This window comes from Mobula hypostoma, chromosome 10, assembly GCF_963921235.1.
Source record: "Mobula hypostoma chromosome 10, sMobHyp1.1, whole genome shotgun sequence".
NCBI classification, from domain to species: Eukaryota; Metazoa; Chordata; class Chondrichthyes; order Myliobatiformes; family Myliobatidae; genus Mobula; species Mobula hypostoma.
The window spans coordinates 105,719,064-105,738,471 of NC_086106.1; the positions used below are offsets into that span (position 1 = coordinate 105,719,064).

Consider the following 19,408-nt stretch of genomic DNA (forward strand, 5'->3'; position numbering starts at 1 on the left):
GTCTGGAATCCAAAAAGAAGAGGAGAGCTTTGAGACCTTCCTGGTGGGGGATGGAGGTATATAGGGACCGGACATCCATAGTGAATTTAAAGCAGTGGGGGCCAGGGGAACTTAAAATCATTGAAAAAATTCAGAGCGTGAGAAGTGTCACGAACATAGTTGGGAAGGGATTGAACAAGGGGGGATAAAACAGTGTCGAGGTATGCAGAAACGAGTTTGGTGGGGCAGGAGCAAGTGAGGCAATAGGTCTGCCAGGACAGGCAGGTTTGTGGATCTTGGGTAGGAGGTAGAAACGGGAAGTGCGAGGTGTGGGAACTATAAGGTTGGTAACAGTGGATGGGAGATCCCCTGAGCTGATAAAGTCGGTGATGGTGTGGGAGACAATGGCCTGGTGCTCCTAAGTGGGGTCATGATCGAGGGGTAAATAAGAGGAGGTATCCACGAGTTGTCGCTGTGCCTCGGCAAGGTAGAGGATACCTTCAAATTCTTTGTAGTTTCTAACTTGATGAAGTGGTGAAATTGTTTAACTTTCACTCCTGGCAGTTTCTGGCATTTCTAAGCTTGAATACTTGAAACTGAAGCGGGCAAAGGAGTTCTGACTGTCTTACTGTTTATTTCTCACTAACTATCAGTGGCCAAACATCACTCCTTTTTGAACACAAGCACACTGACGCTATTTAAAAACTGCTTGCTCTAAGCACGGTGTTGTGTCTCAAGGCCCTTCAAGTGGACGTGTCTGAAGCTCGTTAGAAACTGTTCGGTAATGGTCTCCTGTCTCAATTAAGTGCATCATGTCCCAGATAAGTGAATGGAATGCCAGCTATTTTCACAATAAGTTCCTTGTTCTTTAAAAGTTGTCCCAAATAAATGGCTGCCCCAATTAATCAATGACCCAATTAACTGGAATCCACTCTACTCTGATTTGTGCATATCAAAATTGTTTGTTACTGGCTCACGAAAGTAAAACAGAAATAAATTACTTGTCTCTGGGACATGTTCTGTTCATTTAATGAGATACATAATCTGTGGCATATCTCCATATACCCCTTTAAAATCTTTGGATAAGAAAAGTCTATCGATTTCAAATTTAAAATTAATAATCAGCCTCCAACCTGATGGCATGAACATCGACTTCTCTAACTTCTGTTAAGGCCCCACCTCCCCCTCGTACCCCATCTGTTACTTATTTTTATGCACACATTCTTTCTCTCACTCTCCTTTTTCTCCCTCTGTCCCTCTGAATATACCTCTTGCCCGTCCTCTGGGTCCCCCCCCTCCTTGTCTTTCTTCCCGGACCTCCTGTCCCATGATCCTCTCGTATCCCCTTTTGCCTATCACCTGTCCAGCTCTTGGCTCTATCCCTCCCCGTCCTGTCTTCTCCTATCATTTTGGATCTCCCCCTCCCCCTCCAACTTTCAAATTCCTTACTCACTCTTCCTTCAGTTAGTCCTGACGAAGGGTCTCGGCCTGAAACGTCGACTGCACCTCTTCCTACAGATGCTGCTTGGCCTGCTGCGTTCACCAGCAACTTTGATGTGTGTTGCTTGAATTTCCAGCATCTGCAGAATTCCTGTTGTTTGCACATGAGGCTTGTAGATTTCTTAGTGAAAGTGTCTCTGACATCATGCACATCTCTCTCCACCCCTACTCAAAAGTCCTGGCTCTGATTTTTTGTTCATAGTCCATTCACGTGCCCCCACCCATACCCCCAAGTTTTTCACCTGCTCACCGGCAGAAATAGTTTCTTTCTACCATTTTGCTTTCCCTTTACAGCATAGAATCATCAATTCCTTATCTTTAAATTCAATGAGATACAACCCCACTTTGAGTAGTCTCCCATTGTAATTTAATTTGGAGTTCAGGTATAATTCTGTAGATCTACATTAAAAGAAATAGACGTTCTCTCCAAGGTGAGGTGCAGAAAACTACTACTAATGTGGTCTGATTAGAGATTTGATAGATTGCACTGTCTCTTTTACTTCGCTGAGACTTTAGTCTTTCAGATGTTGAAAAAGTATTTCATTTTTTATACTCAGATAATTTCAGAATCCAATTAGAACCCTAAATTCTAAGATTCCACCCCTCAGTTTTAATTTATTCACTGTTGTTCAATATGTCAGGATGGCCGAGTGGTCTAAGGCGCCAGACTCAAGGAATAAACTCCTTCTGTAATAAACGGGTGTTCTGGTCTCCAAGTGGAGGCGTGGGTTCAAATCCCACTCCTGACATGACATTTTGGGCAGTGCAGTGGTACAGCGGATGCTCCATGTGATCGTCAATGGTAGAAGTGGTAATGTGAGGAGAATATAAAAATGGGATTATAATATAATGGAATTATAAAATAATGCCCATTTCCATGTTGTATCTATGATTATGTTGTAGGATCCTATCAACAAGATGAATATATTTGGGAATTGATCTTAATTCAGTAAGTTTGTGAAAGTTTATGCTATATGCTGTATTAAAGTGATTTTAAAAATCTCTTTTGTCGATGGCTTCAATGAAATTCGACAATTCAGAAACATGACTAAATTCAAATATAATATAATTAGTATATAAATATCATATAATTAGTACTAAACCACAAGACTGAAAATAGGATACTGTACTTTAAGAATGCAATCAATATCATTCATTCTCTCGGCCCTGTTGCTAATAATAGTGCTAATTGCAATTAAAATCCTGCGTGATCGAGGAAATGAAGAAGCTTCATAATTCATATTTGAATTATTTTTCTCCGTAGTATGAAATGGAACGTTGAAGAGTATTTATTATATGTATTGGATGTGGCCTAATATAAAATCACTTACAAAAGTCACTAGATATCAAAATAGAAGCAGATATATAAAGCTACTGCCAATCTACCCATCAAATGCTTTGAAAATTATAATAGATGATACCAAATCTTAATTTACTATTTAAACTTTTAAAATATTGAAATATAGGAAAAATATACATGTCAGAAGTGGGATTCGAACCCACGCCTCCAGTTGGAGACCAGAACACCCGCTTTACTACGGAAGGAGTTGATTCCTTGAGTCTGGCGCCTTAGACCACTCGGCCATCCTGACATATTGAACAACAGTGACACCAACTTCCATAACCAGAGACGTCGTGTGGTTTTTTTTCAGCAATAATTTAATTTAATTTTTCCTACAACACTTATTTCGGCAGCTGTCAATCTCCCCGTTGAAAGGCACCGGGTTCCAAGCTTCTCTTCGGAGTCGAAGAGAATTAAGTATTTCGAAATTGAACTCTTTTTCCATCTCGATTAAACAAATAAATAATCCCATTTGCAATGTAATATAAACTGAATAAAACAAGCGAGAAGGGATTGATTTATTAACATTTATGAACAGAATGAAGGAGCGGGTAACCGCCTAGCATTCTGGGAATTGTTGTTTTCCTAGCTTCATCTTGCCTGTTGTACCAACTGCGCATGCGTCTCTCGAGCAGACGTTTTAGATCCCTTTTTCATTTTTGATTACAGATTACAAATAACTATATAAAATAAAAATACAGCGATTGCTAACGGAAATAATATTACTTTCCCCTCGGTTTCCTTGAGACCCCACCAGCGGTTGGCGCATGCACGTTGCGGAGAAGGAACTGGGGCCATTTTGTGTGTTTGCCGGTGACCGAGCGCTGTAGACATGATCCCTTTGACCAGAAAACTTCTGTCTCTGTCCGGTAAATACAAATCCAGGGGTGGCTCAGCTTTAACTAAACGTGTCTTCTTGGCTTTGTGAATATTGTTAAAGTGCTGCATTAAACCCGTTGGCGGTAGCAGAAGGCGGATGAGGGCATCAAGTTGACCTTGCATTGTGGAGGTTTAAAAAGAAGGAAACGGAATTGCAAAGACTATCATTTTTAACAAACATAACTTTTTCTTTATTCCTACCTTACTACTAAATATTGTTTTTACGTTCCTGTTTGATTATGAAGGAATGTTACGGAAGGAAAGGTGGGAATTGCAGAGGTCTCGAGCACCTCCCAATAGAAATTGGAAAATTGCAAATGTTATATTTTTATTCAAAAACGGTATGTGGATATAAACTCGGTTACTGCTGATCAGTTGGCTTAACCTTTATATACCAGGAGAAAACAAAATCAGGGACAGTTTCATTATTGTCAAGATGGCCGTGTGATTTTAAACATCACCCGCGAGGCCCAAAGTCCTTAAGACCATAAGATATAGGAGCAGAAGTAGTAATCAGAATCAGGTTTAATTTGTTAGCTTTACGGCAGCAGTACACTGAGATACATGATAAATGAATATAGAGAAAAAACTGAATTATAGTAAGCGTATCAAATAGTTAAAATAGGTAGTGCAAAAAAAAATCAAATAAGAAGGTAGTGTTCATGAGTTCAATATTCATTTAGAAATTGGATGCTGGAGAGGAAGAAGCTGTTCTTGAATTGCTGAGTGTGTGCCTTCAGGCTTCTGTACCTCCTTCTCGACAGTAACAGTGTGAAGAGGGTATGTCCTGGGGATCCTTAATAATGGACGCCGCCTTCCTAAGGCACCGCTTCTTGAAGATGTCTTGGATACAAGAGAGGCTTGTACTCATGATGGGGCTGACTAATTTTACAAGTTTCTGCAACTTACTTCAATCTAGTGCAGTAGCTCCCCTCCATACTAGACGGTGATGCAGACAGTAATGCTTGTATATGGGAGATTTGAATTTGAAACCCATGCTCCTCTTGACTTTTGGGATGGTTGGACTGCTATTTGATGATAGACTAGTTCAATTAGGTTTCACTAGATGTTCACTGAAGGTTAAGTTCTGAGGTGGCTTAATTTTTAGTATGGGGTAATGTTAGGGATACGTTTTTTTACATGGTGGGTGCATAGAACTCCTGCCGGGGTGCTGGTAGAGGCAGATACATTTAACAATCAGAGATCAACTTTATTCAGCATATACATTTACATGTATTAGGAATTTGCTGTGTTGTGTTGGTCAGCAACAGAAAACAACACCCAACATTTATACACAATAAACAATTATGTAGGAAATAAAGCTAGAGGTTAAAGTACAGATATGGATTAAAATGTAAATACCAGCATGTTATTTATGATTTATAGCATAATAAAACATGATTTAAAGTGTTTACAATGCAATGATGGGGTATAGATGGGGGGGGGGAGGGGTCAGGGCTAACTAAAATGGTTGATCAGATTAACAGCCTGAGGGAAGAAACTTTTAAAGATGGCTTGCTGTGTTTGTTCTTATAGCACTATAGTGCTTTCCAGAAGGGAGTTTTTGGAAAAAGCCGTTTGCTGGGTGGGTCGTGTCAGCATCGCTTTTCCCTGCTTGCTTCCTTGTCCTTGACACATAAAGTCTTGCAGTGATGGTAGACTGCAGCCAGTGACCTTTTCTGCTGACCTGACAGTTATATACTCTGCACCAAACCAGTCAGCAATGGCAATGGCAATGGCAAATCTAAGATGGGAACATGAATGAAAGAAAAATGGAGGGCGATGTAGGAGGTAATGATTATATTGATCGTAGAGTAGGTTAAAAGGTCGGCACAACATCATGGACTGAAGGGTGTATACTGTGCTGTAATGTTCTGTGACAGATTTGGCACACTGGATGAAGGGAGATATTTATCGTAACTGGGCATTTAGCATAAGCACATTAACTGTAGAGATTTCAGCTGAGATGATGTATTTGCTTCTGCGTAGGATTACCCTGATGACTGTGATTTAGATGGCACGGTAGTATAGTGAGTAGCACAATGTCTTGCAGTACAGATGTCCTGGGTTTAATTCCTACCACTGCCTTTAAGGAGCTCTCCCCATTACTGTGTGGATTTCCTCTGGGTGCTCTTTCCTCCCACATTCCAAAGACCTACCGATTGGAAGGTCAGTTAGTCATTGTAATGTCTCATGATGAGGCTTGAATTAAATCCGGAGTTACTGGGCTGCATTGCTCGAAGGGCTAGAAGGGCCTATTTCGCACTGTGTCTCAATTTTTAAAAATAATCTCAGTCTCTGAGGCTGACACAAGAGCATCCTTCAGGAGGTTGAACGCACAAAAAGCATCCAGCCTAGATGGGGTTGATGCTTTCCATGGGCGAGTACTAAAGACCTGAACTGATCAACTGACTGTAGTAGATGTGGTGTACTTGGATTTTCAGAAGGCCTTTGACAACGTGCTGCACATGAGGCTGCTTAGCAAGATAAGAACCTATGGAATGGTCTGCAGTATACCGGACATTCAAGAGTGTCAGGGAAGTGAGGTTTGTGCAGCGAAAATTACGACTGAGAAGGTGCTCAGGAAGCATAATGCTCTGAGGGTGGATTAATCTCCTGGACCTGATGGAATGCACCCTCGGGTTCTGAAGGAAGTAGCTGGAGAGATAGCAGAGGCATTAATGATGAGCTTTCAAGAATCGATAGATTCTGGCATTGTACCGGATGACTGGAAAATTGCAAATGTTACTCTGCTATTTAAGAAGGGTGGGAGGCAGCAGAAAGGAAACTATAGACCTGTTAGCCTGACATCAGTGGTTGGGAAGTTGTTGGAATTGATTGTTAGGGGTGAGATTAAGGAATACCTGGAGGCACATGACAAGGTAGGCCAAAGCCAGCATAGTTTCCTGAAAGGAGGATCCTGTCTGACAAACCTACTGCAATTCTTTGAGGAAATTACAAGCAGGGTAGACAAAGGAGATGCAGTAAATGTGGTGTACTTGGATTTTCAGAAGGCCTTTGATGAGGTGCCGCACATGAGGCTGCTTAGCAAGATAAGAGCCCATGGAATTACAGGGAAGTTACTAGCATGGGTGGAGCATTGGCTGATCTGCAGTAAACAGAGTGGGAATAAAGGGATCCTATTCTGGCTGGCTGCTGGCTACCAGTGGAATTCCACAGGGGTTGGTGTTAGGACCATTACATTTTACGATGTATGTCAATGATTTGGACTAGGGTATTAAAGGATTTGTGGCTAAATTTGCCGATGATACAAAGATGGGTGGAAGAGCGGGTAGTGTTGAGGAAACAGAGCCTGCAGGGAGACTCGGATAGTTTAGGGGAATGGGCAAAGAAGTGGCAAATGAAATACAATGTTGGAAAGTGTATGGTTATGCACTTTGGTGGAAGAAGTAAACGGGCAGACTATTAGATGGGGAGAGAATTCAAAATGCAGAGATGCAAAGGGACTTGGGAGTCCTTGTGCAAGATACCCTAGGTTAACCTGCAGGTTGAGTCGGTTGTGAAGAAGGTGAATGCAATGTTGGCATTCATTTCTAGAAGTATAGAATATAAGAGCCGGGATGTGATGTTGAGGCTGTATAAGGCACTCATAAGACCACATTTGGAGTATTGTGTGCAGTTTTGGGCTCCTTATTTTAGGAAGGATATACTGATATTGGAGAGGGTTCAGAGAAGATTCACGAAAATGATTCCAGGAATGAGAGGGTTACTGTATGAGGAACGTCTGGTAGCTCTTGGGCTGTATTCCCTGGAGTTCAGGAAAATGAGGGGGGATCTCATAGAAACATTCCAAATGTTAAAAGGCCTGAACAGATTATATATGGCAAAGTTATTTCCCATGGTAGGGGATTCTAGGACAAGAGGGCACGACTTCAGGATTGAAGGACATCCATTTAGAACTGAGATGTAGAGAAACTACTTTAGTCAGAGGGTGGTAAATCTGTGGAATTTGTTGCCACGAGCGGCTGTGGAGGCCAAGTCATTGGGTGTATTTAAGGCAGAGATAGCTGGGTTCTTGATTTGCCAGGGCATCAAAGGGTATGGGGATGACTGGAAGAATTGGATCAGCTCATGATTGAATGGTGGAGCAGACTCGATGGGCCGAATGGCCTACTTCTGCTCCTATATCTTGTGGTCTTATGGACTGGGGTGTTCACAGGTAGCTTACCTCTCGCTTTGGCAGTCTGAGGTATCCACCTACTTTAAGCAGGCTTCAATTGTACCAATGCCTAAGAAGAATGTTGTAACCTGCCTCAAAGACTGTGGTCCAGTAGCACTTACATCCACTGTGATGAAGTGATTTGAGAGGATGATGTTGAAACATACCAACTCCTACCTGAGAAACAACTTGGATCCGCTCCAATTTGCCTACTGGCATAACAGGTCCACAGCAGATGCCATTTCATTGGCTCTTCACTCAAGCCTGGAACATCTGGACAGCAAAGATGCATACGTCAGGATGCTTTTTATCAATTACGGCTCAATAAGCTTTAAGACCTTGGCCTCAGTATCTCCTTGTGCACTTGGATCCTCGATTTCTTCACTTGCAGACGCTAGTCAGTTTGGATTGGTAACAAACGTCTCTCCAAAATCACCATCAGCAGAGGTGCACCAGAAAGCTGTATGCTTAGTCCCCTGCACTACTAGCTTTACACTTACGACTGTGGCTAAGCACAGCTCGAATGCCATAATTAAGTTTGCTGATGATACCACTGTTATAGGACAAATCATGTGTTCATCCATTGTTGACGAGGACCATTATGGTGTTGAGACTAGTGCGTGATTTGGATTTAAGTGAGGGAGAGTCAGCCTCACCCTCTTCCCAATTCCCATCTGGATCCAGTGGCAAGACAGAGTCGAGACGGCTGGAGATGGGACTAGGCGCAGTGGGTGACCAGGACGTCTTCTGTGTCTTGTCCTGCTCTACATGTTCCACGACACATGCAGAGACCGCCTTCTTGACAGTTGGACCTTCCATAGGTCTCATCCGCTCAATCCGCCGGAGTCTGTCTTCACATGCTGGGATAGACAACTCCCTATCTCACCGAGAGTTTGAGACCCGTCGGCTACCCTCACCTGGTTTAGCCGGCTTGTCGAAGCCATTGCCCGGGGTGTGGCTGCTGTCGCATGCAAACAGCTACGGGGAGCTACAGGTGAGAGCTGAGTGCCAGGTGGGGACCAAAGGTGGACTAACTGCCTTGAAAAGGATGCGACATGTTCCCTCACCAGAGGTGCTACCCCTCCCTGACACCCCATACACCCCAGGACAAATCAAAAGGGATGATGAATCAGCAGATAGGAGGGAGATTGAAAATCTGGATGTGTGCTGCCACAACGACAACCTCTTATCAATATAAGCAAGACCAAGAGGCTGATTATTGACTTCATGAGGAGGAAACCAGCAGTCGATGAGCCAGTCCTCATCGGAGGATCAGAGGAGGAGAGAGTCAGCAACTTTAAATTCCTCAGAGTTGTCATTTCAGAGGACCTGTCCTGCACCCAGCACACAAGTGCAATTATGATGAAAGCACGGCAGCGCATTTACTTCCTTAGAAGTTTGCGAAGATTTGGCATGACATCTAAAACTTTGGCAAACTTCTTTGGGTATGTGGTGGAGAGTATATTGACTGGCTGCATCACAACCTCGTATGGAAACTTCAATGCCCTTGAACAGAAAATCCTAAAAAAAGTAGTGGATATGGCCCAGTCCATCACGGATAAAACCCTCCCCACCCTTGAGCACACGTACATGAATTTCTGTTGCAGGAAAGCAGCATCCATCATCAGGGACCCCACCAGCCGGGTCATGCTTTCTTCTTGCTGCTGCAATCACACCGGGTTCAGGAACAGTTATTACCCCTCAGCCATCAGGCTCTTGAACCAGTAGGGATAACTTTCCTTGACCCATCACTGAACTATTCCCACAACCTCTGGACACTCATTATTTATTATTATTATCTCTTTTTTCTTTTGTATTTGCACAGTTGCCTTTTGCACATTGGTTGTTTGTCCAACCTGTTTAGTTCAGTCTTTCATAGATTCTAGTATGGTTCTTCGACTTGCTGAGTATGCACACAAGAAAATGAATCTCAAGGTTGTATATCTTGACGCATATGTACTTTGATAATAAATTTACTTTGAATTTATGGAAATAGATGCATTTCTAAACTAAGGCATCGAAGAACATGGGAAGAATTGGAATGTGGTATTCATATGATCAGCTGTGATATTGAATGAATGAACAGGCTTAAAGGGCCTACCATAAACTGGAGCTTCTGCAAGATGCTGGAAATCTTGAGCAACACAAATGCTGGAGGAACTCAGCATGTCAGGTAGCAAATATGGAGGGAAATAGTTGAGGTTTCAGGCCAAGACCCTTCTTCAGGACTCTCCTACTCCTATTACTATTTTCAATGTTTATTTCTGATTAACTGCTCAGTGAGCAATAATTGGAGACCTGCGTGGATTTGTTTAGAAAAACAGTTGTATGTTACTGGTTAAGTGGCAGAGGATTGATGTAAATATTGTAAATGAACTTCCAAAAAGTATTCATGGATGCAGAATGGATTTTCATATCATTGAAGCATATAAGAGATTGTAACAGAATGGATTGAAAAATGGCTGTAACAGGATATGGTATGGGAAGGGTTGGAGAAATACTAGAGCCTTTTTTAAATTTTAAGAAGTTTTTTGTGCGTAGGAACATGATGTTGAACTGAATTTTAAAATGTTAACTATGGATATCTTTAAACATATTTAGGTCAGAGCATTCGCCACATTGCAGCAAGACGAGCTCATCAGAAAGCTGGTCCTGACTTCCATGATAAATATGGAAATGCTGTCCTGGCAGGAGGAATAGTATTCTGTGTTGCAGTTTGGAGTTATGTGAGTATTAAAGAAAGTAGGATCTGGAGCCACTAAATCATTTACCATGAAGTACAAAAGGATTATGTATGGAACTTGTATTCTCTCATTAAACGTTTGTTGTGTTATTATCAAGTATCAGTGAAAACTGAGTAAAAAATTTTTTTTTGTCTTTCATAAGTTTTTAAATGTTATTTAAGAACTTGAGTTAATTTGATTGTTTTAAATTTTTTTTGATGAGTGTCTTCTTAAGAACAGTCTGTGTTGAGAAAGATGGTTCTTGGTGTTGGGTCATTCGTCTATTATAACTCCATAAGTGATGCAGTTGGAGGAATGGTGATCTTTATGGACCTTGCATGCATTATCTAATGTTTTAAAGTTGGTTATTTTGAAATAAATTCAAGGGTACCTTGCTGTGGTTTTGTCAGTGTGCAAAAGTTATTTAAGAAAATCAAGCAAGCAAGTCTGGAAGTCAAACTTTTGTGCTGGAATACTGAAATGAAGTTATTTTGGAGAAAACTAGATGTCCCTTGTGAAATTAATACATGCTTTCTCATTCTTTGTTTACATGTAGGTTTCCACACAGGCTGGAATCACATGGAACTTGTCGCCAATTGGCAAGATCAATCCTAAAGAATGGAGATCAGATTAGACAAAAGGACCAAGTGTTTGAAATGAAGAATAAAGATGGGCTGAACTTGCCCATTGCCTCGTGGCTAGTGCTATACTAATTTGCCTCTAATATTGATAGTAAATCAATAAATTTAATAAAACAGGTTGTATTTTTTGGAATTTTTATTTACTTTTGGGTATGTTTTACATGAAGCAAAAGATTGTGTGGTTTCAGTCATCATCTTCTTAAGCCCATCACCCTTACTGGGACATAGGGCGCCAACAGCAGCTCGCCAGAGTCCTCTGACCTGGGCCAGTCTTTCAAGTCCAAGTGTAGCTCTTCTATATGCGTCTTCTAGGTGAAGATACTTCCTCTCCCAGGGATGTCTGAGAGCTTCTGTTGGCAATTCTTTTCCACTGGGTTATTATGGGATGGGGTTGCTTGCCCCATGTCCAACTCTCCTCCTTTTGCAGCCGGACTTGGCACTGTCTATGGCGGAGTTGGGTTTGTCATCAGTAGTGATTAGGGATTTGCCCGAAATGTTGACAGTTTTCCTCTGCCTTCCAGCATCTGCGTTTTCATATCTCCTTAAGTTAATAGAGCTAAGTTGAACTCTTCACATTAGATATCTATAAATGCTTTACAAATGAATACTGGGGGAATTGCAGAGACAGAAAAGAAGGCTATTCTGTCCTAAAACCCAATTTAGACAAGGCAGACATTTGTAGTACAGGAGGAAAGGAAAAAAGGTATATTGTAAAAAAAAAAGCAACATGCTCTTGAAGGAGTACAGACAAGAAGTTTTATATCAAAGGTATTTGGAACTGGAGAGATGCTACACAGCGGATTCTAGTAAGGATCCTAAACCTAATTGATAGTATATGATAATTCTTAAAGCTAATTTGCCACCAAGAATGTCAGCTGTAATATTTCAAAAACTATAGGTCACAGGAACATGGTGTTCCTAGAGCAGGAGGTCAGTTGGACTATTGACCCTGGTTGAGCTATCCAATAGGTCCTGCTGCTCTGCTTTTTCCTCATTGCCTTGTGATTTTAGCAACTTGTGCATTTATTCAAAGCCTTTGAAGATAATTGAATTTGTTTCCACTTGCTCTTCAGTGAAAGCGTTCAGAACATGAATTTTAAACATCTTTTCCCCTTATTTTGGGAGCTAATTGTAATTTGTACCTCCTCTTATCTCTCAATCTTCATGCTTCTCTCCAAATACATCCTTATTGCCCGATGTCAATTACATTGTACTTAAGTGCTAAGATTTGTAATCTGGAGAGTCTTTGCTTTCTGATGCCCAGATCGCTACTAAAGCTACTGGTATGGCATTTATTTTTATTTCCTATGTTCAAGGGCTGCAGGTTTGAAATGATACAGTGGATAAAGGAAATAATAAAATATACAAACCTGCAGGTGCTGTCAATCTGAAAGGAAACAATGCTGGACCCAGCAGGTCAAACAGGATCTGCAAAAAGTGATTAGATTTGAAACTTCATATTGATGGTTTTTCATAAGATTATAGTGAATTACTAATTTTGCTAAACATTAAAAACTGGTTGTACCACCTTAGCTCCTATTACCATTCCTATTCTGTAATCATCTTAGATTATAAAATTAACTTCTGGCTGGTTTACTCTGTCATTTATTTTAAATCCTATTTGATTTCAAATCTGTGCCATTCATTCCAAAGCTCCAATCATGAATTTTTTAATCAGGTTTCCATCATGCCATTAGAGAAATGACAGATAAAGAGGAACTAATCCTTTGTACCATCCTCCAATATGCTTGTGTGACTCTTAGTTTCAGTTGTTTCTGTAGGAATTGTCTGTATTCACTTCATGTTTACTGGTGCTCAGAAGGGTTCTCGTTGTTGCTGACATAGGGAAGTACAGCACAGAAACATGCTCCTCAGCCCATCTAGTTCATGCAGAACTGTCTACTTCCATTGACTTGCATAGGGACCATAGCCCTCCATATCCCTACTATACATGTATCTATCCAAACTTCTCTTAAAAGTTGAAATCGAGCTTGCATGCACCACTTGTACTGGCAGCTCATTCCACACTCTCATGACCCTCAGAATGAAGAGGTTTCCCCTCATGTTCCCCTTAAACTTCTCATCTTTCACTCTTAAGCCAAGACCTCTGGTTGTAGTCTCACCCAACATCAGTGGAAAAAGCCTTATCTGTACCCCTCATAATTTTGTATACCTCTATCAAATGTCCTCTCAATCTTATTTCTCAGTTCCACCCATAAGATCTCACTAGTTGAGTTCTCCAGTCTGTCTTGACAGAGCACTGCAGTGACATTTTCCCTAACTAGTAACGCCAATACTCCTCCTTTAATCCATCCCACTTGGTCATATCTAAAACAACAGAATCCTGGAATATTGAGTTGCCAGTCCTCTCCCTCATGCAACCAAGTTTCACTAATGGCTACAATATCATAATTTCTGGTGTTGATCTATGCCCTGAGCTCATCTGCCTTTCCTATGAAACTTTGCATTGAAATATACACCATGCTCAATCTTTTTGACTCCTGAGGTCTGAGGTCTTACCAGCATCTGCCTCCACGACCTCTTCACTAACTTCTAGCATTCTGGTGCCTATCCCCATGCAACTCCAGTTTAAACCCCACTGTGCAGCATTAGCAAACTTTCCCACTAGGATATTAGTTCCCCTCCAGTTTAGGTGCAAGCCATCCCTTCTGTACAGGTCTCACCTTTCCTGGAAGAGTCTAATGATCCAAAAATCTTACATCCTCCCTCCTACACCAACTCCCCAGCCATGTGTTAAACTGTGTAATCTTCCTAGTTCTGGCCTCACTAGCATGTGGCACGGGTAGCAATCCTGAAATCACAACCCTGCAGGTACTGTCCTTTAACAGCACCCAACTCCCTAAGCAGAACCTTGTCATTAATCCTATCCAGGTCATTGGTACCTCTATGGACCACGACCTCTGGCTGTTCATCCTCCAGCTTAAGAATGCTGAGGACTCAATTTAAGATGTCCTGGACCCGGATACCTGGGAGGAAACATAACATCCGGGAATCTCATTTTCATCCACATACTTGGCAAATTTATACAAAAATGGTTTGTGCACATACAATGATGCTAATAAACTTATCCTTGTTATATTTCTGAATTCTAAATTGTTATACTGTGATATGTGAAACTGATGAGGATAAATTTTCTACTTTGTAAAGATCAAAGCTGATTATTTTAATACTTGTCCCAAACCCCTTTGTTCTCCATTTAATTATTCCACTGCTTTATTCTGACTGGTTATAGCATAAATGGACAATTAATATTTTGGATCGAGACCATTATCTCAGCTTGAAATATTGACTGTCCATTTCCCTTCATAAATGCTGCCTAACCTGAGTTTCAACAGCTTTTTGTGTGTTGCTCGAGATTTCAGTATCTGCATTCTTTTGATTGAACCAGATTTTTTGATGTCAAATTTAGGCTGTCTAATCAAGACCTTTAACGTTTGAAGCAATACCACACTTGAGCCCTCCTTCAGTTCACCTGCCAAAACTCTCATACACATCTTGGTCATGCATCTGGATATGATAGTTTGAATCCGCTTATGACCAACTGATCTTGTTCTACCTCCCTAGAACTTCATCATTGTGATGTGTTCTGCACTCCACATTAAGTCCCATTGCTCTTGTGCTTGTTAATCTGTTGTTTTCTGGTTAAGATTGCTTGAAATTGCTTCCTGCATTTAAATCTCAATATGTTCTCATCCATTACCACTTGGACTTCTGCAGCTCTGACCTTCAATATTTCAGTATTCCCAGATTTTAGTCCCTTCATTTTTGGTAGATGTGCTTTCAATGTCAAGTCTCAGAGCTAAAAAACTGTATCTTAAATCTTACCGTATTTCAACATTCATTCATACAACTTCACTCTCTCAGAAACACTTAAACATTTAATTAGACTGAGGCTTATGTGTCTGTCCAGTTTTGTTTGGCAATTATTTTGTGGCTAGGTTATTTGTCATGCTAAAACTGCTGTTAAGTACAAGTCATTATGTAAGTGTTAGCTAACTTGAGTTGATTGGAAACAATATTATGCCAAGTGCAGAAAATCAAACCTTTCATTTGCCTTATTTGCCACCCTCTGAATTATGGGTTCAAATCTGACAGTAGAGAAATGACCAGAAAAATGGAGACTAATGCTTCAGTGCAATAATGAGGAAATTCAACGTAATTGCTGATACATTTGAATTGAAGGTCCATTTGCATTCCCAGATGGATATACAATATCATAAGCCATTTTTCCAAACAAAAAACATGGAACTAAGTCCTGGTTTCCTGAGTAATATTTATCCAAAAACTTTGTTCAATATCAGAGAGATAATTTGTTCTTTATTACTTTGGAGGAACATGCTAGGCTTACATAGGCCACTCCATTTCCTAGGGTATAGCAGGTGACTACATTTCAAACCTAGTTGTCCGAAATATTTGGAAGAATGTAAGAGGCTTTTATTCTTCACATCAACTGTTAAATGCAAAGTTCATCTTGCAGTTAGACATTTACTCAAGAGGTGGGGCTGTAGTACAGCTAGCTATCTTTGTGGACAAGTCACATGATTATTAGGGCTGATGAGATGCTTCAACATTTGAGTTCACAACCTTTGTTCCTATCTACATCAGCAAATAACTATTTTCAAAATGATTATTGATGTAAATATAGTTGAATTGATGTTTTTGTTAGGAGTTTCAGGCCTTCATCCCTCAGTCACTTTAAATCACTTAAAATATTGGTCTGATACATTTTAAATTCCCCCTTCCTTTCCAGTCCTGATGAAGGGTCTCAACCCAAAACGTCGACTGTCTATTTACTTCCATAGATGCTGCCTGACCTGCCGAGTTCCTCCAGCATTTTGTGTGTTTAACGGAAGTTATTTGGAAGTGGTTCTAATCACTTTCTAGAAGTAAAAGTACTACAATGGAAGGATTTTATGGGTGCCATCATAGTACAGCAGTTAGCGCAACACTATTACAGATTGGGGCATTGAATTTCAGATTTGACGTCATCTGTATGTCCTGCCCATTGAATGGGTGGGTTTTCTCTGGGACCTCTGGTTTCATCCCACATTCCAAAGACGTACCAGTTAGTAGGTTAATTGTCCAATGATTAGGCTAGTGTTAAACCGGGGGTTGCTGGGCAGCATGGCAGGACCTATTCCAGACTGTACCTCTAAATAATAGAACATAGAATAGTACAGCACATTACAGGCCCTTCGGCCCACAATGTTGTGCCAACCCTCAAACCCTGCCTCCCATATAACCCCCCACCTTAAATTCCTCCATATACCTGTCTATTAGTCTTTTAAACTTCACGAGTGTATCTGCCTCCACCAATGACTCAGGCAGTTCATTCCACGCACCAACCACCCTCTGAGTAAAAAACCTTCCTCTAATATTCCCCTTGAACTTCCCACCCCTTACCTTAAAGCCATGTCCTCTTGTATTGAGCAGTGGTGTCCTGGGGAAGAGGCGCTCGCTATCCACTCTATTCCTCTTATTATCTTGTACACCTCTGTCATGTCTCCACTCATCCTCCTTCTCTCCAAAGAGTAAAGCCCTAGCTCCCTTAATCTCTGATCATAATGCATACTCTCTAAACCAAGCAGCATCCTGGTAAATCTCCTCTGTACCCTTTCCAATGCTTCCACATCCTTCCTACAGTGAGGCGACCAGAACTGAACACCGTACTCCAATTGTGGCCTAACCAGAGTTTTATAGAGCTGCATCATTACATCGCGATTTAAACTCTATCCCTCGACTTATGAAAGCTAACACCCCATAAGCTTTCTTAACCACCCTATCTACTTGTGAGGCAACTTTCAGGGATCTGTGGACATGTACCCCCAGATCCCTCTGCTCCTCCACAATAGCAAGTATCCTGCCATTTACTTTGTACTCTGCCTTGGAGTTTGTCCTTCCAAAGTGTACCACCTCACACTTCTCCAGGTTGAACTCCATCTGCCACTTCTCAGCCCACTTCTGCATCCTATCAATGTCTCTCTGCAATCTTTGACAATCCTCTACACTATCTATAACACCACCAACCTTTGTGTCATCTGCAAACTTGCCAACCCACCCCTCTACCCCCACATCCAAGTCATTAATAAAAATCACGAAAAATAGAGGTCCCAGAACAGATCCTTGTGGGACACCACTAGTCACAATCCTCCAATCTGAATGTACTCCCTCCACCACGACCCTCTGCCTTCTGCAGGCAAGCCAATTCTGAATCCACCTGGCTAAACTTCCCTGGATCCCATGCCTTCTGACTTTCTGAATAAGCCCACCGTGTGGAACCTTGTCAAATGCCTTACTAAAATCCATATATATCACATCTACTGCACTACCCTCATCTATATGCCTGGTCACCTCCTCAAAGAACTCTATCAGGCTTGTTAGACACGATCTGCCCTTCACAATGCCATGCTGACTGTCCCTGATCAGACCATGATTCTCTAAATGCCCATAGATCCTATCTCTAAGAATCTTTTCCAACAGCTTTCCCATCACAGACGTAAGGCTCACTGGTCTATAATTACTCGGACTATCCCTACTACCTTTTTTGAACAAGGGGACGACATTCGCCTTCCTCCAATCCTCCAGTACCATTCCCAAGAACAACGAGGACATAAAGATCCTAGCCAGAGGCTCAGCAATCTCTTTCCTCGCCTCGTGGAGCAGCCTGGGGAATATCCCGCCAGGCCCCGGGGACTTATCCGTCCTAATGTATTTTAACAACTCCAACACCTCCTCTCCCTTAATATCAACATGCTTCAGAACATCAACCTCACTCATATCGTCCTCACCATCATCAAGTTCCCTCTCATTGGTGAATACCAAAGAGAAGTATTCATTGAGGACCTCGCTCACTTCCACAGCCTCCAGACACATCTTCCCACCTTTATCTCTAATTGGTCCTACCTTCACTCCTGTCATCCTTTTGTTCTTCACATAATTGAAGAATGTCTTGGGGTTTTCCTTTACCCTACTTGCCAAGGCCTTCTCATGCCCCCTTCTTGCTCTTCTCAGCCCCTTCTTAAACTCCTTTCTTGCTTCCTTATATTCCTCAATAGACCCATCTGATCCTTGCTTCGTAAACCTCATGTATGCTGCCTTCTTCCACCTGACTTGATTTTCCACCTCACTTGTCACCCATGGTTCCTTCACCCTACCATTCTTTATCTTCCTCACCGGGACAAATTTATCCCTAACATCCTGCAAGAGATCTCAATACATCGACCACATGTCCATAGTACATTTCCCTGAAAAAACATCATCCCAATTCACACCCGCAACTCCTAGCCTTATAGCCTCATAATTTGCCCTTCCCCAATTAAAAATTTTCCTGTCCTCTTCTGATTCTGTCCTTTTCCATGATAATGCTAAAGGCCAGGGAGCGGTGGTCACTGTCCCCCAGATGCTTACCCACTGAGAGATCTGTGACCTGACCCGGTTCATTACCTAGTACTAGATCTAGTATGGCATTCCCCCTAGTCGGCCTGTCCACATACTGTGACAGGAATCCGTCCTGGACAAACTTAACAAACTCTGCCCCATCTATACCCTTGGAACTAATCAGGTGCCAATCAATATTAGGGAAGTTAAAGTCACCCATGATAACAACCCTGTTATTTTTGCACCTTTCCAAAATCAGCCTCCAATCTGCTCCTCTGTATTTCTGCTGCTACCAGGGGACCTACAGAATACCCCCAATAGAGTAACTGCTCCCTTCCTGTTCCTGACTTTCACCCATACTGACTCAAAAGAGGATCCTGCTACATTACCCACCCTGACCAGTAATGCCACCCCTCCTCCCCTCCCCCCCCCATCCCTTTTAAAGCACTGAAATCCAGGAATATTGAGAATCCATTCCTGCCCTGGTGCCAGTCAAATCTCTGTAATGGCCACTACATCATAATTCCATGTATGAATCCAAGCTTTCAGCTTATCACCTTTGTTCCTGATGCTTCTTGCATTGAGGTACACACACTTCAGTCCTTCTACCTTACTACCTTTACACCCTTTATTCTGCTTCTCTTTCCTCAAAGCCTCTCTATATGTTAGATCTGGCTTTACTCCATGCACTTCTTTCACTGCTCTATCGCTCCGGGTCCCATCCCCCTTGCAAATTAGTTTAAACCCTCCTGAACCACGCTAGCAA

The 19,408-nt window shown here is 41.7% G+C and overlaps 1 protein-coding gene, 1 long non-coding RNA gene and 2 other non-coding genes across 5 annotated transcripts in view; 2 read left to right on the top strand and 2 right to left on the bottom strand.

Annotated features, from left to right (window-relative positions):
- Nucleotides 1–2,115: 2,115 nt before the first annotated feature.
- trnal-caa (transfer RNA leucine (anticodon CAA)) lies at nucleotides 2,116–2,228 on the top strand. Its single transcript has 2 exons — nucleotides 2,116–2,153; nucleotides 2,183–2,228. It is a non-coding gene; the product is annotated as a tRNA-Leu (tRNA).
- A 729-nt stretch (nucleotides 2,229–2,957) lies between these two features.
- On the bottom strand, nucleotides 2,958–3,071 carry trnal-caa (transfer RNA leucine (anticodon CAA)). Its single transcript has 2 exons — nucleotides 3,034–3,071; nucleotides 2,958–3,003 (listed from the first exon to the last, which is right to left on the bottom strand). It is a non-coding gene; the product is annotated as a tRNA-Leu (tRNA).
- A 465-nt stretch (nucleotides 3,072–3,536) lies between these two features.
- Nucleotides 3,537–11,361, top strand: LOC134353094 (cytochrome c oxidase subunit 7B, mitochondrial). Its single transcript, XM_063060988.1, has 3 exons — nucleotides 3,537–3,690; nucleotides 10,482–10,606; nucleotides 11,160–11,361. Exons 1-3 carry the CDS (start codon nucleotides 3,654–3,656, stop codon nucleotides 11,235–11,237), a joined length of 240 nt encoding a protein of 79 aa, XP_062917058.1. The 5' UTR covers nucleotides 3,537–3,653; the 3' UTR covers nucleotides 11,238–11,361.
- The window catches only part of LOC134353095 (uncharacterized), a 41,015-nt gene continuing 32,763 nt past the window's right edge, over nucleotides 11,157–19,408 (bottom strand). Inside the window, exons 2-3 of one of the 2 annotated variants that reach the window (XR_010019544.1) lie at nucleotides 12,615–12,672; nucleotides 11,157–11,785 (exon numbers count right to left, since the gene is read on the bottom strand). This is a non-coding gene — a long non-coding RNA (uncharacterized LOC134353095). Of the gene's footprint in view, nucleotides 11,786–12,614; nucleotides 14,278–19,408 lie in introns of those variants that run through there. The other variant, XR_010019543.1, reaches the window with a different exon arrangement.